Here is a 26607-nt window from a genome sequence, read left to right as displayed (position 1 = left end):
GGAACATAACCTTTCATATATATCGACGGCAGTGATCAGAGTGGTTACTATTACAAAAGTGATTGTCAAGGAATATATTAATCAGCATCAAAATAAAGGAAAAATAAAGCAATAATTCTTAATGAAGACTGCTCCACATCAAAGGTTGGTCATGGTTGGCGATCGCGATGGGCAAGTATTTTTTGCATATCTTTTTATTTACATATTATCATTAGTCTTTCAAATTTGAAACATTTAGATTAATATCACATTATAAATAATCGCTTTCACGCATTATTAATTATATTGAATTTTATATTTAATTTGAAAAATTACAAATTATGATTCGTCTTATTATTATTTTATTTAGATTGAAAGAGTTATTACGTCGTCGATTAGTTGAATGTGGTTGGAGAGATCAAGTGAAATTAATCTGCAAAGATTTGATAAAAGAACATGGTCATGAAATTACTTACGACAAATTGCTTTCAATGGTTACGAGTAAAGCAAGGACTCTTGTACCAGACTCTGTTAAGAAGGAACTTTTACAAAAAATAAAGAATCAGCTAATTGCTCAAGAAGAAAAATTAAAAATGTGACGATTTAAAAGTTTCTACTCTTAAACTTTTATTTTGCACAAAGGATATCTTTCGACAAGACTGTATACAAAAACCATGATATGTCGCTTTAATATCTGTTACATATTCCTATGTACCATTATAAATATCGTTAATTGATAAACTTATGCTAAAATTACATTATAAATAAATTATATTTACATAGATTAATACAAATGCTTTGGTTACTTAATTATAAATATATATTTATTTTTACGTAAATTTCACCATTTATTTAACAGCAGTTCAAGCTTGAACGAAACAAATAAATAATCATATTGTTCTAAAGATGATTAGAACAATCAATATCGCGCAAAGAATTGTTTTTATCACTTTTATTTAGATACTGTTTAAACACTATCGACATTAAAATAAGTTAATGATTTGCCGCCAGAAGGCGATACATGAGCCTTTACAGAAGAGTTTTACGTCCGAGTTCAAAGAGCTTGTATAGTTATATCTTATTGTCAATAGTTTTTAATTTGTAATTTTACAGTAATTGTTTAAATTATTTTTTAACACGTAAACAATGTTGATCAAAGTGAAGGTAAGAACACTAACCGGCGAAGATGGAGTTACGACATTTATAACTAGTTCTGAAATAGATTCTCTAACCTTGTTTCAGACTCTTACCGGAAAGGAGGCAAGTAACTGCAAATTAATGTTATATATTTTTAATACGATTCAGAGAGGGTAAAACGTGTAAAATAACGTTTACCGGTATATACGTACACGTATAAATAAAAGGGTAAAAGGTTGTACGAACGAAATAACCTCATCTCACAACGACGCGTTGCCGCATGAGAGAGTAAAACTTGACATTTGATGTACTGTTAACAACCTGTTTTGATAGATTGTAATTTGTCCGATGCAATCAGTATTTGTATTTCTTCATGTTTATATAATATTATTTGTTATCGCATCATATAAACATCTCATTATACGATCAGTGACTTAAGTTCAGAAACAATTATAAATATCGTTATTCTCATAGATTGAAATAGATATAGAACCTACAGATAAAGTAGAACGGATCAAGGAAAGAGTGGAAGAGAAGGAAGGAATACCGCCTCAGCAACAACGATTAATATTTTCTGGGAAACAAATGTAGGTATTATAATTGTTTATAGAAATAATTTATGCAATTACGTAAGAAGATCGTTCGTTGTAAAGAAAATTAGTTTTATGACATTTCATTTCACGTCGCCTTTAACATGAAATTCCTTGAAACAAGGGGTGACACACAATCCTACGTTACAGTAAGAACAGTAGTAGCGAGATTCCTTTCGCAATCCTTTAGACGCGCAAACTTTACATCTTCTTGTAGCGTTTGATTTCTTGGCCGTTGACGGAACATATTCTGGAAAGTGATTTTCTGTAGTCCTTACTGGAACCAATTCGCACGGTTGCCTCTGCCTCCTTGTTCCTGTTCCATCAATTACGACGTTTCAGTATTATTTTCTCTCGTCTTCTTTTTGTCACGTGCAGATTGTATTTACATAAAAGTGAACGTAGCTTAAGTTAAGCATATAGTTGCGTGTTTGAAATTAATTTACAAATGTAAGCCATGTTTTAGAAACAAACAAAAATGTGTTTGGTGTTTTCTAGGAATGATGAGAAAACAGCGCAAGATTATAAGGTTCAAGGTGGATCAGTGTTGCATTTGGTACTCGCATTAAGGGGGGGCTTGTAATTATAACATTCTTCGATCCGGAATGTATGTATGTGTGAATATTAAGGAATGTACAAGATCAATCACAGAAATAATAGGACGCTTTCCAATGTTACATGCGCGCTGCGTTTAGAATTCAAATAAATATTTAATAAAATAATTCAATTATAGAGACCTGGTCTTGCTTCACTGATAAACCGAGCATTATTCATTACTGATTTTAAAATTGTTCCAGAGAAGTTCGAATGATAGTAAATATGTAACGGCGTCGTGCGTCTAATTTCACGAAGAATTCGCAATCTCGATTGAAGCGAGAGACCCGATCCGAATTTAAACCGAACGTCTCAGTATCTATAAATCGTTGTCAAACACCTCTTATTTTCCTCTTTCAATGTAACGTGTCATAGAAGAGATTGTTCCTTTGTAAACCTTACACCGCACTTATCTGCGTTTTTACTTCGTTCGACTTTATAAATTCATGTCTACACGTTAATATGTTCAATAGTGACAGTTATGCGTTCTTTTGCATTCGAAAAAAATGTTTTGCGATTGTTTTCCTAACGAGAGAATTTAATAATCTTCTAAGCGCGTTATCATCATTCTATCGAAAAAAAATGTACTCGAATCGAACAGAAATAATTAAAGTTAATAATGTTAGCGCGTACTTGTGTTATTTGCTTGTATGTACAAATTTTGACTACAAATTCCTCGAACTTGTACGAAGATAATCTTGAGATTCTTGGAAGAACGCGTATTCTTCAAAGTTAAATCGTTTCTTTAATCGATGCAAATTGATTTCCAAGAATCCTAGAGAAATTCTTATATCAAATTGCAAGGTAAGGATATGCTCGCGCACCGCACAGATATCGCGCACTTTCAGTCTCGTTGCGAGTACGTATTACGAACGCAATTGAATCGTAGTTAAAAAAAACCCTTTAAATTAAGTAATATTATTGCGTACATGTAATTTTCTATCGATCGTTCCACCTAAAATATTGTTCTCTCGTTAGAAATATCAACACCGATGATTCCATTGTAAATCGATTTATTTACATTGCTGTAATAACATTTCAAAGCATACTTTAATGTCGCTTTAAACTCGTTTACAAGCTCACAATTAATTACATATACATAAACACGTTTTTGAATTGCTGACGAAAAGTTTGACGATCGCTATCGAGCATACGTATCTCTACGATCACTTTGTATTCCTAGATACGTGGTGCGTTTCGCATTCGCGTACAATTATAATTACACGTTTACGAAATAAACATTTCATTCGAGACATAATAGCTACGCGTATCGTTTCTTCGCGAAACCTACTGGCCTGTGAAACATTGTTTATTGAAATAACTCATCGTATTCTCATAAATGCTTTATTCGTTTTTTTTCCCTTTTTATTCGTTTTTTCTTTTTCTTTTTTTTTTTCTTTTAATATCGTTTAATCGGTGATGATAAAACCGGATGTAGTAAATCTATCGTGCGATATACCATACAAATTCACACGTTCGTTCTAATATCTTACCGACTAAAAGACAGAAACGCATCGCAACGAAATGAAGTACATGTTTCGCTTAATTTTTAAGTAAACGCATTTGATCCGATCGTTTGCTTTTTTCTTCTTCTTTCCTTGAAGCTTCGTGCGATTCTCAACAGCGAGCAACTACGTACAAACTATGTGTAACTACGAATCAAGTGCATCTTTATTGTGCATAAACGCGTTCATTCGTTTCGAAATTGTGTAATTTGAAATTGATCGATTGAAACGAAATACATATACATATTTGTTCGGATGCGCAGCAGTAAAATTTCGTTCATCGAAACGAAGAAGGTACGTATTATTCGTGTCGCTTAGAAAGTAAAAATTGAATCGATTAATTTGTTCCTTCGAATTTGTTGTTTCGATCGTAAATCGCTGTGTCGCATTAAACTTCATTGTACAGGTATTCTTAAAACATTATCGATTAATTTGCCGTTTGCTTAACAATAATTATCTTTTCAGACACTTTCTTAAATACAATCTATTTACTGAGATTACGTAGAATTTATAGTCCTTATAGAGTACGATTCTCGAACAATGTTGATTACTGGCGTCCAATTAATTAGTAATAAAACGATACACAATGCACAGTATGTAAATTTTCTTTCGTTTCATTAATCAATCGCAACCGTAACAGTACGGGGCGAGAGTTATTATTAAACTCGTACTTGATCGTTTCGCGGAGTACGCGTTAACGCAATTTTTGAAGCTTCGCTCGGTTTCGATTCAATAGCGTGAAACGAAACGTTCGCACGAGTTTTGACAACGACAATAACGTATACGCGATCGACTGTTCCTCGTTTCTGTTAATCGTGAAAAAATATCAACGACGAGGAACGATACACGGATAAAAATCACTTTTCCGTGAAAAGTCGATAAACGAATCGGAGCACGGTACATGATCCCAAACCGTATCGACCGAACATCTACTTGTCCTGTGCACGATCGTAAGTTGTCTTTAGATTTGTACAGAGACAATGTTTACACGAAGCCACCGGCAAAAGGAATAAAAAAAACTGTTGGTTCTCTTTATACTCTCTTATAGTCTTTGTCAACTGTGGTAAACATCTGGAAAAGTTAATATGTAAACTGTAAAACTATATGTATAGATAGTTGTCTGTAAGGCACTGTCTATGCGTTCCATCGAAGTAGCTAAGATTCATCTTGATCGCAACGAAAAAATCGAGCACGCGAACAACAGGCGTGTAAACAGAGTCAGTGTAACCAGTGAACGTACTCTCTCTCGGAGCTTTTATTTTTTATTCGATTCGAACCGTTCACAATCATTCGATTTTATCGTCGCTAGTTATTCGCCTCGAAACACTGCGATTCCTTTATATAGTGATATGAAACATGCAACGCAATCGTAACGATGGTACAACCGGATAGATTCCTCGTGAAACACTGAACAAAACTCGATGAACGACAGTATGTCGGTTGAAATTGGGAGTTCTACTCGAAGATCAATGAATTCGAAAAGACCAGAAAAATCGTCTCTTCAGAGAAACCAAGTGAACTTTTCTCGAGTTAAGATTCGAATAAATAAATAGATACGACTAAAGTGTAGAGAGCGCTCGAAGGTGAAACGTTATCCATTTATTTGTTAATAATCGCGTCAACTGTCGATAGGTTATCGATTGAACTTCTAGGTAAGGGCATTATAAAAATTACTTCCGCTCTTACTACGTATCGAGTCTACTCTTTTTCGCGAAGAATCTAATTTCATCTCGAATGTACCATGATTACGGTGAAATTCTCCATAATTTGCATCCCATACGTTCGATTACCTGTCAATTAATACATAAATATAAGTTCGCGGCTGATCGATATCAACAGCATCATCGTCGATCTCCTCCGATGGTTTCTGCGAACGCAACACGGTCTTCGATGATTCGAACGGTAACGTTTGGACGCGTAACAGAGGATATTCATGAAACGATCGATGCAATATTAACGGTACAACAACGGCAACGGACGAGACACGTTTAACGACCACTTAAAAAGTATCGTACAGTAATGACTAGAATCCTTACACAGAGAGGAGAGCTTTATTCGTTTCGCAGCGTCGAATGTCGGAACAAGAATAAAAAAGCAAAATCTTTTCGATTACTCGCCACGATATTCGGAGCAACGCGACGACGAGAAACGAAAATCAATCAGCGCGTTCTCTTAATCGAATTACGAAACTAAAAGTAAAGTTGATCGTTTGTTGCTAGTGACACGATTCTTGTTTCTCGATGGAAGAGTACGTGTTTCCCTCTTGCTACGGAAACTATAGCGTAATCGTTACGGGGAACATCTAAGAGATCTGATATTATACACTGGCAACGAATTTGAGATCGAAAATGATAATAATAAATTAAGTCCCATGTTACTGTCCACGGAGTCGCTTAAAACCCTTAACGCGTTGCGCCCAAAGGCCGTATATCTACTACTGTGAGACGAACCGTAGGTACGAACGAGCTTATTCACGAGTCGACTCGTTGAATTGCGTGCTTTCGAACGCGGTCGTTAAAAGTCGCGCGAATAAAGTTAGCGTATTACGAACAACGCAGATCGTTGAATTTTTCTCTCGGCTCTAATACTGTATGTATACGCGATGAACGAGCGTTAATCGGTTCGTCTCTCGGTCTGTACAAAGTGTATCAAACGCTGTGTCGATGTTTTAAGTAGATCGATGATGGCTCGGTGAAAGCGCACTTACCAAACGGGAAAGAAGACTGACATCGGTAAACTGCTAAATAGCGAACGCGAAAAGGAAGGAATAAAATAAACGTTTACGATGTAACGGGGAGGGAGAAAGTTGAAAGATAACGAAGATAAAAAAAACAAAAATGTACGGGAGTGAAAAAGATCGAACGGTCCTTCCGATTCGACCGAAAAAATACTTTACAAGAAAGAGAAAAAGAATAAAAAATGAAAAAAAAAGTGGAAGGAAATCAGAGCGGAGCGAGAAGCAACGTTTCTCTCGGCGCGATAAAGAATCTCTATGAGTCCAATTCGTTTTTCGAGCTGCGCTGTTTCTGGATCGTTTTTTGCCATTGCATGTTATGTTTCAAACGCATGTGACGTCGCAGGTCGGTTCTACGACTGAGAGTGGTGTGACATAGGATGCAGGTTGTCTGGTTGCGATGCACTTCGAGGTGCTGGGTCAGCGAAGCAAGGTGCTTGTAAACGCTTCCGCAGAGTCTGCACGAAAAACGCCCTGGACCCTGCATCACCACTTGACCAGTTGTATCGCCAACATGCTTCCGATTGCGTCCCACCCCCCCTGCAACACATTAACACAGCCACGTGACCCGCCGATTCCTCATTCAGTGTTTCTTTTCTAGTCAATCAGTTTCATACATTCAATCGGATCTTTAGGGGGACAGTAACACGTAACATAGACTACGATAATTATCTCTCTAAGTGATAAGGTTTCTATAGTCTTGGCAAGCGAGAGCGAAGGCTAAAGGCGAAAGACAGAATCAGTAGGAAGGGATGAACATAATCTATGCAACTAAAAAAATATTGGTCACAGACGATCAAGGCAGCTTTCGAACACGAACCTAGGAATAAAAAGGACAGGGCACAAAGTCTCGTCTCAAACGAGAAGTCGGTCTCTCCGAGTCTATCGGAAGTTTTGGTTCAAGCTCTGACGGACAACTCGTGATCAATGAATCAGTAAATATGTCAATTAAAATTAAAAGATTAATGATCGCTGTAAAAAACTAAAATTAAAACCGTTCAACAGTCAAACTGTCTGTGTGAATATCTTTAGCAACGCGATAATGAAATTGATCGATTAATAATCACCGATCGTCCACTATCGCATGCGCAGTATTACGTTCCTCCCTTATTGACAGGAGCTTAGGCCCCGCAGCTTTGGGCTCCATTCATATATTCTTACGTTCATGGTTTCCAACTATGCGCGCCATCTGTGACGCGTTTATCGCAGCATAACGTATGAAATGGACCGAAAACTGCCCACCATATATAGGCTGATTCTCTTACTAGTAGACTATAAAGAAAACATTGAAATTCTGCCGAAGACTGCGCGAGGCCTCGCAGACTATGTTCCTCGAACCTGAGTACTGATATACCTGTTCGGTGTTAATAGATATCACGACACGGTATTGCCCCTTGTCAAAAGACGTTTATGGGTTGAACGATATATATATATTTTTTTACGATACTTTCTTTACAGTCTACACACGATAAAATCGCCCTGTACGTATAACGTGTAACACGGTGCTTATACAGTGCTGTTCAAGGAAGGAACCGCTTATAAAGTTCAACTTCCCACCACTTTTTTCCGATCTCCATAACGTAACAAAATCAATACGCGTCAAAACGACTAAAAAATCGTGCAACAAGTGCGCATGAGCACGCGAACACAAGAAGAAATCCCCCCACGAGCACGCCGTTCGGAGACCGAACGGAAAATGAAACATAGTGGGGGGAAGGCCCACATTTATACCCTGGGCTGCGCTGCCCGCGCATGCGCAATCGATGTCTCGCTCTCGCTTGACACAGCCATATCTCCTCTTTAAGTGGTAAGTCGTCATCCCCACCATTTCGCACAAGCGATGATACTTATCCCATTCGCTATAGTTATCGTTCTCGAGTCGAGTGAGTAAGGGATAGAGAACAACGCGAAACTTTAAATAGTATTTCCTTCTCTAAACGACGAAGCGCGAGTTCGAACTCGTGTCGCTTAGAGAAACAATATCGTTCGATCCTTTCTACCTGTGCTGGATGTACCCCGCTTCTTCTATTTCTACCACCATGGGTTCTCAATTTATTCGTATAAAAACCAAATGCATTAACCCATGGCGGTAACTCGGAAACGGACACAATACGAATTCGATGATTAACGATCGGTAACGCGTGAAATCGAACAATGATCCGTTAAAAATTAACGTTAACTCGGTACAAGGTTTTTGTCGCTAGATTTTAACAGTTTACATTTTGATCAGAGTGAGTTGAACGTTGTTAGCGTAATTAAATTAAACGGAAATAAAAAGTATGTCGATGAAAAGCGTAAAAATGTCAAAGCACAGATAACACAACGCTTAACGAGAATGGTTACCGCTGCGAGTAATCACTCGTGACCATTTAATTGGAAGTTGGTTAGTAACTTATAATTACACGAGTTCATAAATAAATAAATTATTAACGATACGTTTGCACGAAATTATCCGTGCACGCGAGTCTTATGACGATATCGGTTCGTAAAGTATGCGTTAATTTTTAACGGAGAAGTCACGCGCGATTTGTACGTAAAAACCGATATCGAAGCACGAGAACTTTGTTCCTATCAATTTATTGACCGATACGCGGCAACTCGAATATACTTACTCGTCGAGATCGATAAATTTGAATACGGCAGCGAAATTTTGACAAGACATATTTTGATTTTGTCTAAAAAAAGAACTCCGTTGAATTCACATTTTGAAACTTTATTCACACATATTTTGTTTTACTTACATCGTTAATCAACTTGCATAAGCCAAACATAAGATCGTGTAATGATATATTATAATATTTTTTTATGTATATATATTTATTTATTTATATATTTATATATTTATATGTTCCTTATCTTTATAAATAATCAAAGAAAGAAATATCAATTTGTCTAAAGTAATAATTGGCATTCTTGTACTTATTTGTATTGTGGCTTCTGAGGAATGTGCACATTCGTCTTGTTTAAAATTAAACACGCGAGTCTAACGATTATAAAAAATAAACGCGTGTACGGTGTTTTGCGTTTCTCGTTTCTTAGAGAATTCACATAAAATCACGTACTATAAGCTAATATAAATTAAAAAAGGAAAAAAAAACGTATATATCGCACCTAAATATTGATTCGTGCCTCGAACAGAAATGTAGCTAGTTTCGATTTAAAAGTAACACGTCGAAGTTACCTAATGAAAGTGTAAACGTGCAAGTTGTGCGACGTATAGTGTGACAAGCACGAAATGTAACACATGCGATCGCCAAATGTATGTAACACAAGCATCGTTGATCCGCGAAAGAATATTTCTTTCTGTTCTTTTACGCGATAGAAGAAAAATTAATTTCCTGTCGATTTCTCGATAAAATGGACACGCGAATATTCTTCGTCCGAAAAAAAAATCTTGTAGCGATCGCGTACATAAAATGGTACGGAACTGCAAAAATTATCCTAAAATAATCAACGATAGCGATCAACTCTTTCGACTGGTCACTTTTCAGCTTCCGTTTCGTCGGCGTGGCAACGTAAAATCCGATTCTGTCCACGCGCGTAAAGAAACACGAATTACGTCGTAGAGTGAGTGATAAAGCATGCTACTCTCAGTAGAAAAACTCCCTACACCACTTTCTAACCGGGGGAAGACTAGGGTGCACGATACTGTACGGACGCGTGCAAAGATGGCTTCCTCGACAAGTAGTCGAGTAAAATTACCCTTCACCGCTTATCTTTCCATTTCGATAGTTTAAAAAGAAAAAAGACATCGTTGCACCCGACTGTTACTCGTGGCCTAACTCGACTGGTCGTAAAGTTACTTGCCGACATTTCTCCCTTAAACTGTCCCCTGTCCAGCGTTTCGTCAACTAGCTTCGATTTGTACTTCGAACAATTTCCGTATAAACCGCGCGTAGATCGAAACGTTGCGCCAGATTTACAACGTCCCGTGTGTCTTTGGCATACAGCAAGGATTCGCTTTCTATACGTGTTGTCGCGAGCGATATCGTTGTTAACGTATCGCCGCGCGATAGCCTCTATTCTCGATTGCACGATAAAGAAAAAAATAGACTCGAATCGGGATGTTCCCGATACTTGGCTTCTTTGGGATTTAAGATTATACGTAAAACAAGTCGCAAACGCGAAACTAAATTAAAGCTAAAGTAACGAAAAAGAAAGGAAAACTGAACGAAACGAAATCAACCAACAAACCAACAACGTAAATAAGAGATAAATGAACGAAGAAAAGCTAACGTGATAATCGACTAAAGATATCAACTGCTATATCCGCATGGAAACAGTACGAATAGAAAATAAAATTCTGTACGTATAATTACATAGATACACGCGTGTACGCGTACACGAATTGGGCAAGCTTTCGAGCTTATAACTAAAATATAAATATAAATGAGTATGTTTAATATCGTAACCGTATGCGTTATGGCAAAATTTTTAGTCCGGAAACGGACCGAGCAACTTGAAATGCGACTCTAAACGCGAAAAAAGTTTCGCTTCGGTTTCACTTAAAAGTAAGTGTCGCTAGTTAAGGTACGATCGAAGAAAATGGCACGTTTCGAATCAAAATTGTATGTACACAGCATGATACTAGAAACCTGATATCCGTATATAGAATATAGGATATCGCGAGAGAATGCGATGTTCTTTCGAGAGAAAACGCGTTTGAAATTTTCGTCGAAGATAACAGGAAAATTGAGAAAACAGAAAGAACGATCGAATCAGTCAAAAGGATGCGACTAAGGCCGAATCGGCTTCGCAGTCTCACAGTCGATCGATCCCATTCACCGTTTCACGGCGGTGTCATCTTCGCGAGTGAACTGCCGTTCGCGATCGATCGCACGAAGAAAGATGCACATTCCTCCTTACGCTATTTTTAAGTACCGAACTCATTTGACTAGATAAAATAATTTGCCTTCTCCTTAGCCTTTCGTCCACTGCGTATGTCTTTGGTTACAAAAAGAAACATGGTTACGCACACGATCCTCCTTCTTTCTCCGTTTTTTCTCCTCGTCCTCCTCTTCTTCCTCCTGATCATTCTGCTCCTTCTTCTCCTTCTCCTCTTCTTCCGTCCACTTTTATATGCATATACACACATACATAGACGTAACGCACACGTACATGCGTGTGTACAAATGACTAGCGCGCAAAATTGTAAGACAGGCATCATTATTAATAGGTTTCCCGTCGACGACTAGAGTGAAATAGATTCTTTTTTTTTTTCATTTTATCATTAGTGCCGCGTGCAGCATTTAAGATTGCGCTTCCGTGATCGAGGAACTCCGAGACACCGACGCAACTTCTTTGGCTATTTAAGTATCCCTTCGTAACAATGGAGCCTCGTTCTTGGAAATTGCCGGCGACCGATAAAATGCGAACATTCGTCGATTCTTTTCAACGCGATTCGCGCGATAAATAAATCTAACATATACGTACGAGCAAACGAGTACATCGATTCGAAGATTAAAGGTTCCATTATAATTCTAGATTCCCACCGAGATATTCGAACTAGGGGTATCGTCTACGAGATCGCGGAGAAAAACAGAAGCGCGAAATGAAAGCTTCCTGCACCTGGTTGCATTTTAAAGGGAAAGATTTCGCAAACAATCGCGACTCGTACGATCGGTACCAAGAAATTACTCGACTTGGTCGGGGAAGTTGGATTTATCCTGCATATTCGGCCAGTTCACCCCCATCTGTGTTGGTCGTTTATTCGCGCCTGCCGAAAGACCGGCATCGTTGAAAAGCTATATCGTTCGCGATCGTTAAGAGAGTAAAAGATTACGGAGTCAGCGGTCGAAAGCAGCACCAACTTTCCGAAACAGCCGCTAGAAGAAATAAAAAAGGAAAGGGTTTAGGTGTCGATATCGCGACGGTTAGCCTCTGTTGTGTCGACGGGCGCGACACGATAACGGGTGTGGCGGGTTCGATAACGGCAAGATATGCTCGCACTAAGGAATAGGACTAGAAGTGATCCTTTCGACGCTGCTCTCCCTAATGCGTATAGTGGTGTAGGTGGCGTTAGACTCGAGGTCGTCGGGCGAACTTCCGGCGTTCTGGTGGGCGATCTGATGGGCGGTGGAGGAGACGGAAATGGGCGTCGGCAGGGGTGGCTGCGCGGAGCTATCGGTCGCAACGGAAGCGCCGGTGACGGCGGTGACAACCGGTACACCGGAAACGACGGAGGTGGTGGTGGCGGCGGTGGCGGCGGCGGCGGCAACGGCGGCGTTGGCGGTGGTCGCGGTTGCGGTTGCGGCTGCGGCTGCGGCGGCGGCTGCGGCGTTCGCGACTGCGGCTGCAGCGGCGGCGGCGGTCGTTCCGACGCCGAGCCAACCGTGCCGATTTCTTAAATGTCGCTTCATGTGCGTGGTGCGGCTCAGCACTTTATGACACACCGGGCACTGTGTAGTCCCTTTGTGCATGTTCATGTGTTTGTACATCGAGTCCCGATTCCAAAACGTTTTACCGCAGAGTTTGCACGAGTGCGACGGCTGTTCGATGATCACCGTGCGTGAATCTAAATCAGATATAAACGTTTCATGGTAGTGCGTGCGCCGATCATCACGATTCCATCGTGTATCGAACGATCACGATTTTCCTTTCTTGCACCATCATCGTTACATACCAATCTCTTTCTCTCACGCACACACGCACACACGTATATACACTCTCTATCATCGATCATTGGATCTCGCGATAGCTCTACGCGCCGATCGATTACGTTTTATGCTTGGACAAACGTTACGAACTACGTCGCGCCATCGTCTTCTCCGTTTCGATCGTCAAGTCCTTTCGTCCTTATGCTATCGTCTACTTTTCCTACTCGCTCGCTCGCTACCGTCTCCGTCGATTTATCGGCGAATCGAGGAGGATGAACGGCGACGAAAAAAAAGAAAAAAAAAAGAAAAAAAAAAGGGGTAGCACACACGATGTGAGTGTCGTACAAGAAAGAGCTGTCACGAGGTGATGAACACGCAACTGTAAAAACTCTTGGAGCAATCATGCTACTGTGAATCGTGAATATCAACGTTCGAACAACAACGAAAGGAAAAAATAAAAAAGAAAGGCAACGAATGTACGTACAAAAAAATATTCAATGTTCATGCAGAAGAATATCAAAGATCCTAGTAGTTCGATGGTGCCGATCGGTTGCCAATTAGCGATGCAATTGAAAGTCACAAAACAAGCATCTTGTAATTACGATAATATTCACACTCGCTTGTCTCGCGCGTTGCGCGCAACGAATCACGTTTTGTCTGGGAATTTTTGGCAAATGTGCCTGTCGTGTGCAGTGAACCGACAATCATATATTTCCTTTCACTACGTAGCGTTAGTTTAAATTGTTCAGCGACAATAGCGATAACGTTTTCCGCTGTACGACGAAAAAATGCAAAATATTTTCTACGATACGTTTATTTTCAATTTGCGCACATACAAAAAAAAAGATCAATGATCCGTCGTCGTTAGGATAAAACATGCTCCGTACATTTACAAGTTACAACGACGAAGCAGCTCGCTTTCGCGCGTCAATTTATTGAAGGATAACAATGTTGTTTCAGTGATTTTATCATTTGGTGCTCCGCATATCGCGCCTGGACTTTGTTTTCCTGGAAAACGATACTATGGGAAATTTCAGGAGCATGAAAGACGTTAACCTCGTTCGTCACAACTTCTTTCGATCATGCTTTGAGCAAAGAGAAACAAACTTAAACATTCGGTTCGCGAAATAGCGAATTCGCGTAATTTGTACACCATGCTACGATTACCATAGGTAAAGTATGTACAGATAAATCGTGGATCGTGTCGTAGAGACACGCGCAACGATAACTTTCCTCGGTACGGGCAACTGCAGAGTCCGGTCAGCTCTTATCACCCGCTTATCGAAAGTTACATCTATTCTCGTAGTTAAGAAACAAAAATAAGTCTGTCGAGTAACGGAAGGTCGTTGTCTTACTTTTGTAACTTACGTGGGAAGGTAGGACGGATAGTTTTTTAGCGAGTCGATCGCAGGGCTAACTTTACCCTACGGTTCTCTTTACCGAGAAAAGTCCCCTTTGCAAATGGTTATACGACGCGTTACTGAAACGATGCGCCACCAAAGTCTCGATCTTGAAATTTTTAGCGAAACGCGCAAAATTCCCATATATCTGGATAATAAGTACTTGGCTAAGATGGCTGCGTTATCGCTCGACAATTCGTCCGATTCGACGACGATACGAATACCGTATATTTGTCGTGCGCGTTAGAAAAATTGCGTCCGTCAAGCCGCGTTTCAGCAACTCGCCGTACAGAATTTTATTGCTCGTCGAACGAAAGACGTATTTGCGCGTAATGACACGGTTTTATCACCCGCAAGTTTTTCGAGCGTCGCGGTACACGGTTCGGAAACTCGATCGCGTTCGAATCGCTCCCTCCGTCTACAACGCGAAGGGTCGTCGCGGCCTGAAACGGTCCCGTGCAACTCCTCGGATCCTGTAAATCGCGTTCGTTGTCCAGACGACTCGCTACCCTCTCGATGCAACTTTACTTGATACCGTGTATGTTAAACATGTGACAACGCATCGTGTACTTTCGAGTAAAGACGGACTGGCAAATAGGACAGATCGTATCACCCCTGTGTATACTACGATGGTGAGCTAAAGAGTCGCCACGATTGTAAGCACGGCCACACACGTCGCACACCCAACGACCGCTTTCATCGTGTAGAGGCTTAGACCTACGTCTGATCCTTTCGTAACCGACGTTCGTCTGTTGCTGTTGTTGGTATTGATGTTGTTGTTGTTGTTGCTGCTGCTGCGACTGCGACTGCGACTGCTCTGGTTGCTCACCATGACGATGATGGTTCCCGATAGACGTAGAAGCGTGCTTAGGTTCTGCGCACACAATCCAAAGTGTTCCCATACACAGACAGACAGCCTCATACTTATGTGATAAAATTTCGCCGTTTTTTTTTCCTATGCTTCAAGCACTAGAGCTTCCGCTTAGTTTCTGTAGGCTCGCTGCTTGCCCCTTTCCGTGTCTCGTCATTTTACCGTCGATCTCTGGGCGGGAACGTGGCGTATTGAGAAAGTAATAGAACGTGGTTGGTGAATTTTTCACGCACGCGTGTGGAACAGTATCACTCTCGAAGCGACATCCTTGAATTTTAACGAGCTTTCGCGCGCCGATAGATTGAGCTACTATGAATCTTTATAGACGATTCTGGCAGAGTAGAACGTACATCTCGTTTCTTTATTGGTTAAGCGCGGGTAAGTCGATTAGCCAAATCTCACGGATGAGAATAAAATTGAAATACCTGGAAGAAACGTGAAAGCGGACGTTGTTTCGAGTCGCTTCGTCAAAGCGAACTCGTGCTATCCGTGATAGTATAACGGGTAAGGTAATTAATTCCGAATGCGTAACCCGAATTTTTGTGACGTAAAACGAAATAAACTGCAATATACTCCAACAACAGCGGTAACATTAAATAAATGTTTGAAGTGCGGCGAAACTGTGCATAGAGCGATTCGCGAGAGGGTGATCTGCCAACGCGTAAAAGCTCGTTGACGTTCGAGAGTGTCGCTTCGCTTGTCAGTGCGAAAAAAAGGAAAGAGGTTCGGTGTGAGGATGCAGGGCGACAGAAGGCGAGCGACGAAAAGGCAAGAGAGGGAAGAAGACGATTCTTCGATCATCGAAGAATCACCTTCTCGCGTAGTTGGCCATCCTCGAGAGCGCGTTTCACTGTCGCGTCCAAGAGCTTTGTACGTTTATCTGTTGCGTAGCTGCGAAGTTCCCACATAGTACAGTTCCCACAAAGCACGGTCAACGAAGCCTCCAGCCACAGAAAGAGAAAGGGTGTTTTTTTTTTCTCGACCATCGAAATGACACAAGAAGCTTACGATTGGGTTAATGCTTACGCGAAATTCCGATCGTGATCATGATCAACGATTATCTTTCAACGAATGAAACAAAGAATGCATACTGGTTTGTTATTGTCTTCTTTCGGCAAGTTTTATTATAAAAAAAAACCTTCCTAAATATATAGATCTTCCGAAATTGTCGTATACAAAACATCCTGCGATAGCGTAAAACGTTTTCGTTATAAATAGTTACGATATGTCAGCGTGTAACATATAATATAAAATAAAATAAAAAAACGACGACGACGACGACGACACACGCATTTCATTCGACGCATCCACGAACGATTCTCCCTTCCAACCTAATAATCTAGGACAAACTAATAATCGTTCGTGTTTACGAGTTAATAAAATGCACTCGAAACGCATCGAAGTGAAACAGGTGAAAGAAAAAGGGGGAAAAAATAAAAACGAACGAACCTTATTTCATAAGGAGAGACGAGTAAGAAAAAATACGTTGATTCTTCGAATCGATCGCTTATTAGTCTCTAAATACGTTTCTTTCTTAGGAACTTTACGTTTTCTTCGCGTCATCTTTTCATCGATGGCACCTTGTTCGAGTCTTCTGGATGTCAGTCTATAATTTAACGCGGATATTACATTTCGATCGTATCGAGTAAGTAAATATCCGTCTAATATCTTTTGATCGATTTCCATCGAAAATCTCTCGAGTCTAGTTATAAACTTAATTAACGTAAAATACAAATAACGAATAGTAAACAATAAGTAAAGATAGTACGCGTAAGAGTACGGAACAAAGATTGCAGAGATGAACAGCGGATTGAACGTCGAGCGACGCAAAATTTCATATCGCGTTGGTAAACCAGACGCGCGTTTAACAAGAAAATCGCGATGATTTCTTTCTCGGTCAGCGTACGAAACATACGAGTATTACCTCTCCAAATTATCTCTCGAGCAGGAAGCCGTCTTAGAGAAAAAAGTACGCTAGAATTTTTCGGATTATCTATCCGTTGGCTTTGCGCTCTGATTTCTTCGAGAACAAGGGTCAACAAGATAGATATATTACCGCCTTTTAAAGAATACTGAGAAACCGAAGGGAACATTCAGAGAGGTAATCCCATTTTTTTCTGTAATTAGGCACTACGATATAACGTTTGGAGCTGATTTGAAAGATTTTCAATAAGTCTCGACTAAACCCGACGACGCTCGTCGCTCGTATCGTAGATACGGCTGCCGATAGATATTTTAATCGTTCCTGTCCCTCTGTTCTCTCCGATTGAACGGCAAACGAACAAACGATTCGTCGTTACGCGATCGATCACTTTCGAAAGTTCAACTTCGCGTCGACACTGAACGTGCACTTGTGGATGCGCAGCAAATGAGCCTTCATGTCGTAACTTCGACTAAAAATGCGCTGACAAATCGGGCACCTGGTCTGCCCTGTATGCAAGTCCTTGTGCAGTGTCAACGACATCGGATGCTTGAAACCCTTCCAACAAATTCTACAGCGAAACAACAATTCTGTGTCCGTGGACTGACCATAGTCATCGTCCGAGACGAGGTCCGCGGTTGCGCCACCGCCGCTACCACCCCCGCCCCCTGCGGTATCTCCTGCTCGTTCTACAAATAAACACAAACACACAAGATCACCTCTATATTAACCACAATACACTGTACGCCGTATGCAAACTTAAATACCGCCTTCTTCCCACTGGCACTGCGCGCATCCTTGCCGCTACGATCCCACTGGCAAATTCGCGCGAACACGACCCCTCTATTATTCGGATCAAAGCACTCGATAAACCGGCGTCTTCGGATTCGCTTTTAGGCGCGACGCGAACAATATCGCTCGTCGGACGTTCGCGCGGATCACTGGAAGTCGCGCGATCTCGCGAATGACCGACGAGCGTACGATCTCGCGGCCAAAGAAAGCTTCCCTCGGCACGGGAATATCTAAGAAAAGGCAGCCCCCTGTACCGCGCGAGCTTCGATCTCGATAGCTCCGTCGTGTACAGTCTAGTTTACATCGGTAGAGTATTAGTATAGTCTTAGTCACGTGGGATCTACAGGTTTTCGTGAAACCGCCGAAACGAAGCTACCTTGGAAACGGTTAGTTTTCTCATGGATGTCGCCTGAGAGCACGGTACCGTTGGAAGAGAAGGAGGAAGATGTAGCCTGAAGAGAGAAGACGTTAAGAAGAAGTTTCGAGAATAAGCACAAAGCAATGACTGCAACTCGTTGGATAACACCGACGTAAATTGGGCCTTAGACGAACGATAGAAGGTCTCTTAACGCTGTCTCTTGATCGAAGGAAGACTAGCGTGCCGCGCGAACAAAAGTCGCTTCTCTCGATAAGGGGAGATGCATCGAAGAAGATCGCCTCTCACCATTTCCCTTCGCTGAGATACTTTCGCGTTGGTGGTTCGAGGCGTCGTTTCTTCCGTGCTTGCCCTTAGCGAGAAAAATGACAAGCGACAATATTTCGGAATCAACGTTGCGACACGCGTCGTGAGTTGAAAGCGTAAGCCGATTAGAACAAGTCCGATCAGACCAAACAGAGAGAATAGAAGGCATACGACACCACCGAAAGGAGATTCAAGCTCGCCAAGTCCCCAGGCTGCCGAGACACATCGAGAATATTAAATAGCGATCGATCGAGATCGTAACTCGCGGCGTGGGTTTCAGAAACAAATTCTGCAAACTCTCGTCGATGAATAATCGAGTAAGCTTTGATTCGTTTGTTGTTTTTATTACAAAGCTTCGCGTACGGTTTTCACAACTCTTGCGATCTTTCGTCGAGCCGGATACTTTCGCAACGTTTCACGCTATAACTTGGACCGACTACGATCATGTTCGACGATTACTTGTCGTGAGTATTGGTCAGACGTAAATTGGACGGCATTGGCGTGTTCGACATTTTCGTAAATCGTACAAACCGTAGGTACGAGAAAACGGTTCAACTCCGAAAAGCGTTTGAATCGAACGTTTAACCCTCCGCGCTCCCGTCTTAAACTCGACATGCCCGATAAATCCTGCGATTTAATTTCAATTTTACCTAGAAAGTTTGTCGAGCTTCGCTTACAAATTCTTGGAGAAAGTCTATCCGTTACATCGTAACGTAATAACGTAATGACGATACACGAAATATATACATTTCGATCAAAATTTATATACAATACATAATTTGTCGAAGAATTTGTAAAACCTACATCTCTGTACTAATCTTCTCTCTTCTCGACTTCCGAGCGAAAACGCGAAAGTATACGACATAATCGATCGTGACTCGAACAATCAATTACGAGTCACGCGTATAAAACTAACGAAAACGGAGCGCAAAGAGTTGAAAGTTGACGCGAATCTTACAACGTATGATCAGTCTGCGAGTGCTGCCACTCGAACCTCGCGTTACACCGATGTTCGTCCTGCGATTAAGCCCATGAAATACGTACAAATACAAAAAAAAGCGTTCGCAAACTTAATTCTACGAGATCTTCGGAGCGTTACAACGATAAACAACCATAACGAAGAACGCAATATTTCCATCGAGCAACTTTCTTTCTGTAATTCGTACCAATGGAACGTATTGTTCGTAAACGTTAACCATCGTGAAAAATTGTTAATCGACACGGACTAGCGAAATCCGATGTAGACACGCGTAACTTAAAAAGTATTTATATAAAATCACTTCTTATCCATCAGCAAATTTCGATATCGTACAAAAACAAATAAATTACGTATTTTCTTACGTTTTATTCTTTGCTCGTCGATCGTTAAATATCACGGCAGTTGACTTATGGTTATCGACGTTTCATGAAACGTGTCTATCGAGATACAAATAAAGATTCGTCGAACGATATCGACGAATAGGCGCGTCTTGTACAAAATGAACGAACGTTAGAACATTACCGTTACGTAAACGAAGATGCCAATATTTGTATCTATGTAAGTGTCGCTGACAGAGAGAGGAGAGAGAGAGAGAGAATGAAAGAGAGTCGTTACTGTAAAAAATAAAAAAGAAATTGCGTATATCGATAACGAGTTTACTCGTCGCAGTCTTATGTATAGTGTCAAGATTAAGTTAAATAACGATCTTCCTATTCTATCGCGTGCTATATGCGTCGATCAATAAAAAAAAAAAAAACATTGTCGAGCGCGATAAAATCATCGAATATACAATTAAAATAGTCCCTTAACTGTATAACCTAACCGATAATTTACAATTAACACGATTTATAAATAAACGCTAAATCGGCAGTTAACGTTACATTGTTAAAAAAACGTTGAGTCGATTGATGAATGAGCGATGCTTCGACGCGACGAAAATGCGATACGTTCCGACGGAAAGGAAAATGTTGCCCTTGTATGTTACTACGGAACGGCCACAGCGTCGAACAACGAAGGAACAGACGATTAACGCGATGCAACGAGACTCGTAATATTTTCGAACCGCGATTCGAAGAAATTTAAGAACATACCAAGACCGATTTATACAGGACGTTTCAAAATAAATGCACACCGTCAACAATGTAGTTACAAATTGTCCGTAGGAGAAGAAACCGAAAAGTTCTGTATGTATCTTCGCTTCAGAATCCGAGACTTCGTTTCCGAGACGTAAACGATCAAGTGTTCGATAATACGTAAAGAATAATACGAGGGTATAAGTACATGGAATAAGTGCCGATGCGGGATATAGCAGCGCTTGCAAACACCAGTATATGGATACTGTTACGATAGGCATAGGAACGCGATTAGACTATGGAAATGTTAGCCTATCGTGGCTAAAAGAGAAAAGTGGAAAGGGAAAAGCAGCGCGTGAACGGCCCTTACGCTGGACAGATCCGATTTAACCCTTTCGCCACTATGACCGACCGCGATTCGCTAGTCACGAAACAACCTATCGCGGACGACCCTTCGCCGTTTACGACACTTAGCGGATGCGTACTTGCGATTAGTTGTATCGTTTCGGAAGGATTCTAGACAAACCATCCTGGAAATCGATTGGACAACTTTTAATTGCTTATTACTCGAATACGAAATCCCACATTACGAAACTTTTCGATTTGTCTTGAAATAAAGAATGCACAGTCTTCGTGATATACTACCTTTCGAAACGCACTGTATACTGTACTATATTACTTCCTCGGTTCTCGTAAAATAGATATACTCGGAGACAGAGTACACACGTTTTCACCCTCATCGTTCTTCGCTACTTTCGTTCGCGTTCTCGTTCCTACGTCTGGTCGTGGACGTAGAAGAAGAAGTATAAAAACAAAAAGGACAGAAGAAATAGTAGAGAAGCACAGGGCGACGGTGGCATTAATTAGTTGAGTAAAAGTATTAACCGAGGGCGGCCGGAGGGGGCGAGTTGGTGCTATGGGGGCGGGATGTGCGGGATGGCGCGCATTTTGTGAAAATCGACGAAACATGGCCAGCGGCACAAACAGGCATTGCAGGGCCAACATTTGAAGCGCGTCTGCCTGAGCTTTCCACGTGATGTGACCATTCCGCGCTGCTTGCAGTGTACACATACTTTTCCGTGGCCGTTTGCTTTGCTGAGGCTATGCGGCTGACCAGATACGTACGTAATCCCTCCTGGAGAAAACACATTGGCCAAACACTTTCGGTTAGTCAGTTCTTAAGTACATGTGCACATGCAGGCAACCATTAGTATACAAATTGCAATTTTTACTTGTTTTCTTTTGTTTTGCTTTGCAGAATTTTATTTGCTTTGCTTTGTTTTTTTTTTTAAATGACCAATCCCAGCACCAACCAATCCCGTAGCCGTGAAAGCCAATCTAGAGTATCAGCGATACCAATACCCACACGATATATATTGTCGTACGTGTATGCGTGTATTTAGGTGGAAATATATAGCATTGCCAGGTGCTAGCCGAATCTCTCGATCACCGTTCTATTATTTTTCTTTTCCTTCCGTTCCGTTTCTCTTCCATTTTCCTTCCGCCTCGAAAACACGAAATTTTTTACCTTTTATTTTTCTTTTCGCTTTTTGCCTTTTTTTTTTTTGCTTTTTACAGTACTTCTTATCCCTATCACCCTTTCTTTCCTACTCTACCGCCCTCCCTACCGCCCTTTATTCTCTTCGCTTTTTAACAACGCAGCCTGGCAACTGATCGCAGATCGCGAATTTCTCCTTTCGATTAGAATCGTCCTTCTTTCGTTCGATCATCGACAAAGTTTCTCTGCTTCTTTTATCTCGATACACGTGTCTCTGCTGGATCCTTTCGGAAATATTTTCTCTATACTCTCTTTCTCGGAGGAGTTACCTTTATTCTTTCGACGTTTCGTTCCGATTCGTTTCGTTTACGTTCCTTATCTTAATTGTTCCCATCGTGTCGCTTCGATCGATCGATCGACCATCGACTTATCGTCGTGATAAAAGATTCCTCGATTTTTCATCGTATCGTCGATTTGAACGATTACCATTACGTATATGTGTCGTTTCACGTAGAGTTACAAGGTTTAGCGTGTACAACCAGCAAAGGAGAGTAATTCCACGCAAGCACACAAAACACTCGTTAATTATAATTATCGAGCATCAACCTTTCTGACATCACCTCGAGCCTCGATAGCGTACCGATACGAATTCTTGTGTCGTGTTCGATTAAAAGTCTCGTTTACACGCTCGTTTCGTGTCTGAACAGCAACCTACGTTACCTATGATTCGCAATCGCGATTTACATTTGTTTTTCTGCACCGAAAACGAATGGAAATTTTACCCGAAAGAATTTACACTTTCGCGTCTGCTCGAACGATTCATGCTCCTGTCTGAACGATAGAACGACGAACACAATGGATATTCCGCTTACCTACCTGTCAAATTTGCCTTTTACAAAATAGACAGCAAAAGTATTTCGGATCGGGTCGCGTTTGCAAAATTTATTTTCGAGAAAGCGCGTTTCAACGATTAATCTCGATTGTCTGTACGCGTAGAAAGAAAACAATTCGAAGGGAACACCGTTCCTACCATTTCCATCGCGCGCGTTAAACGCTTATCGATTCGACCTAAATAATATTGGATTTCCCACGCAACCGTATAGTATTTTTTTTTTTCCAATATTCACGATACACCATGTGAAGAAAGAATAAACAAGATAATATTTGTAGAAAAAGATCGTTGTACATGCTATTATCACCAGCACCACCACCATTGCTACTTTAGATTAGTTGTATTGCAAGGCTACGTATATTTCTCGTAAGAATAATAATTACTAGTTTGCAAGTTAATCTCAAGCGTCGGTACTCGCAATTTCATTGGAAAAATTATTATCACGATAATATGAGAAGTGAGATTTTGAAATGTTCAAAATCAATGTTATACAATTTGCAGAAAATTCCCGACAATTTTAAGATTAACTTTGCATGCAAGTAAATGGACGCGTGTGATTGTTGCTACACACACGCGTGCGTGCACGTTCTGTAAAGTTTCTACTGTACAAAGAAAAATTACCTCGTACCAGCATCGAAAGATATTTTTTAGTGTATACACAGAAATATGTTTTACAGTTAGTGCGCATAAGGAATATAGTGGTGGCTTTTGTGTATGAGTTATTAAGGAAATTCTTGATGATTGTCGGCACACATACAGCACTTGGCAATGCTTACTAAAATCTACGGTTCAACCTACACCCGAGTGCCTATACCAATACATTTATGTCCAAAAATCATGCACACTGTGCTACGCTATTGTACAGCTAAATAATTAATAAGAAATAAGGTAACATTCTTTCACAACAGAAAATGCACTTCTCCGGCAAATAAGTAATTGTGAAACGTTTACGCGTCAATGTTTTGCCACGCGATCGTTCTTTTCTTTTTTCAGTCAAAGCGGTCCTAATATTTTTTGCAATTAAATGGAATAAAAAAAAAATGTATTTTGGACGTAGGATCTAAAGAACCTAGTATCCAAAACCTATGATTTTCGAACGACAACATTTCTTTGCAATGTTTCCTCTTTCTTTTCTCTTTTCATCTGATCAAATTTCTAAATAATTGAAAAAATTGAAATTTCTCTTGTTCGTACAAAATACTACTGTCTTTATCTCTGTCGATCTTACGCGAACAAAATTTTCTGTGCCCGTAACAATAATACAAAGTTCTATATGCTACTGATATGTTACGTAATTTCTATCGTAAGAAATTCTCGTATATCGTTTCAAATTAAATATTAAAATTAGTTTCCCTCCTAGGTCTATGATTTTTGTCACCAAAATTTCATAGAAATAATCGAAAGTTAATGGAAGTTAAATATAAAGATGTAGATAATCGTTTTGTACCCACGTAACGCGGAGGTGTTTTCTTAAAAGACGTTAGAAACGAGACACGAATTCGCGTTTGCACGTTATTGTCCTAAGGAACGTTTTTAAATCAATGGATATCGGTGCATACTCACGCATGGGTACAAAACGCTCAATCATTCGGCAATGCCATTTCTTTCGTTCAAAAATATAATACTATCGTGAGATATTCGACAGTAAATTTTCTTCTTGTATTATGCATTTTTACCAATGCATTCTATACAAATTTAAAAGATATGACAAAGCATCGAATTTATCGTAAAAATGTTAAGACAAATACTAATTAAAAAACACTTACCCTGTACTGCCTCTTGCGTTAACCTTTCTCCGGATGTACTAGGTTTTGAAAGTAAGTGGCCTAATTGAAAGACAAAATTATACAACATATCTCTCGGCGCATTTCAAAAGAGTATTGCAATGTTAATCAGCTATTAACCGTCATTAAATATATTGATAAAAGTCTTACCAACATCCGCTGACTGATGTTTGAGATCCATACTATCCGAAGTGGACTGATTACTTGAATAGAATGTTTGAGTGATGTCGGGTTTCTGATCATGTTCCGGGGTGTTAGAAGATGTGTCTTCTATACCAATTTTATTTAGCGAATTGTCTCCTAAACTTTGTTCTTCGTAACTACAGCTACTTCCATCTTGTACTAAATACTCGGGCATTTCCAATTTCAAATTTGGCATAAGAGGAATTATTTCAACGGGATCCGAGCCGGCCGTCGACTGATTTTCCGATGATTTATTTTCGGAGTCTTTCGTAGATAAAGCATTACCTACAGTCTTATCTGCATTTGTATTCGCATTTTCCCGACATTTTCGTCTTTTGCTTGGTGGAGCGTCGGGTTGTATATCGATGGGATGATAAGGCATCGGCGATGATGGTGACTTATTTCTTTTACTATCCATTGTTTTGCTGGCAGCATTTTGAAGTTGAATTTCAGGTTCGTTAGGAAGTTCCATATCATCCTGTAGAGTAATTTATAATACATATATGTATATAAGATCAAAATGTATTATTTTAATCGAATGTCAATTTCAAGAAACTCACCTCTACTAAACTGTCGTTATCTTTTCCTGTACCATCTGTAAGACCTTGAACAGCTAATAATTCGGCGGTAGTTAAAAAACTTGCTAACTGTTCTTGAACTACGTTTACTTCACCTTGATACATAAAATCAACTAAGGCAGCTAAATCATCGAATTTCACGTTACGAAATATTATAACTGGATGCTGACAAGGATTTTCCTATAATAAAATATATGTTCCAACGTATTTATTTGTGATTTATAATCGTGTAGATAAGAGATATATTCGCTTCAATTTACCTTAAATAAATCTCTAAAATATGTACTACACGCCGATAAGAGCATTTTGTGCGCTCTTATTCTTTTACCCTCGCAGCTTAAAGTTACATCGACAAGATCTTCTTCTGTCCTTAATGTGTCAAAAGCACACGTAATGTGTTTCAAATAATTATTCCACCTAAGAGAAAATTGTTGACTCGAACCCATACTGGTTATCTGAAATAAAACCAAATTTTTCTACAAATGTCAAAGAAACATATACCAAGTTACGACGTGCAATCACAGAATGACTATCAATATGAAATAATGAAAGATAAATGATCGTATCTTTTATAATTCTATACATATAAAAATATTATTGATTATATTTTTACCGTATTATCAATGAATGCGCTCCCAAAATAATAATTGTAAGTGAGGCAAAAAATTTGCGGCCCTTAATGCGTAGTGCAGTTAAATTATTAGTAACGATCGAAAAGTGGCCGTCGAAATGTTGAAATTATCGAAAAATTGTGGAAGTAGCGTTAACGCATTAGTTCTGATACGTTTGACGAAAAATAAAAACTGTAAACAGTAGAGC

The 26607-nt window shown here is 40.0% G+C and overlaps 3 protein-coding genes across 10 annotated transcripts; 2 read left to right on the top strand and 1 right to left on the bottom strand.

The window, feature by feature from the left end:
- The first annotated feature begins 30 nt into the window (after positions 1-30).
- Positions 31-773, top strand: e(y)2 (enhancer of yellow 2). Its single transcript, XM_003707421.3, has 2 exons — positions 31-171; positions 350-773. Exons 1-2 carry the CDS (start codon positions 122-124, stop codon positions 576-578), a joined length of 279 nt encoding a protein of 92 aa, XP_003707469.1. The 5' UTR covers positions 31-121; the 3' UTR covers positions 579-773.
- Positions 582-26243, bottom strand: LOC100882419 (uncharacterized). Of its 8 annotated transcripts, none has more exons than XM_012294591.2 (5): positions 26049-26243; positions 25771-25968; positions 25178-25688; positions 25010-25069; positions 582-2022 (listed from the first exon to the last, which is right to left on the bottom strand). In XM_012294591.2, the coding sequence occupies exons 1-5, from the start codon at positions 26232-26234 to the stop codon at positions 1790-1792; spliced, it is 1188 nt and encodes a 395-aa protein (XP_012149981.1). In that variant the 5' UTR covers positions 26235-26243; the 3' UTR covers positions 582-1789. The 8 variants fall into 8 exon arrangements, with proteins under 8 accessions (XP_012149981.1, XP_012149980.1, XP_003707465.1 ...); XM_012294590.2 differs by lacking the exon at positions 582-2022 and adding an exon at positions 3297-7079; XM_003707417.3 differs by lacking the exon at positions 582-2022 and adding an exon at positions 13932-15409.
- Nedd8 (Nedd8 ubiquitin like modifier) lies at positions 1002-2438 on the top strand. Its single transcript, XM_003707420.3, has 4 exons — positions 1002-1143; positions 1222-1239; positions 1591-1703; positions 2205-2438. Exons 1-4 carry the CDS (start codon positions 1126-1128, stop codon positions 2287-2289), a joined length of 234 nt encoding a protein of 77 aa, XP_003707468.1. The 5' UTR covers positions 1002-1125; the 3' UTR covers positions 2290-2438.
- Positions 26244-26607: the final 364 nt, after the last annotated feature.

This window comes from Megachile rotundata, chromosome 10 (assembly GCF_050947335.1).
Source record: "Megachile rotundata isolate GNS110a chromosome 10, iyMegRotu1, whole genome shotgun sequence".
Lineage (NCBI taxonomy): Eukaryota > Metazoa > Arthropoda > Insecta > Hymenoptera > Megachilidae > Megachile > Megachile rotundata.
This window is presented reverse-complemented; position numbering and strand designations above follow the sequence as displayed.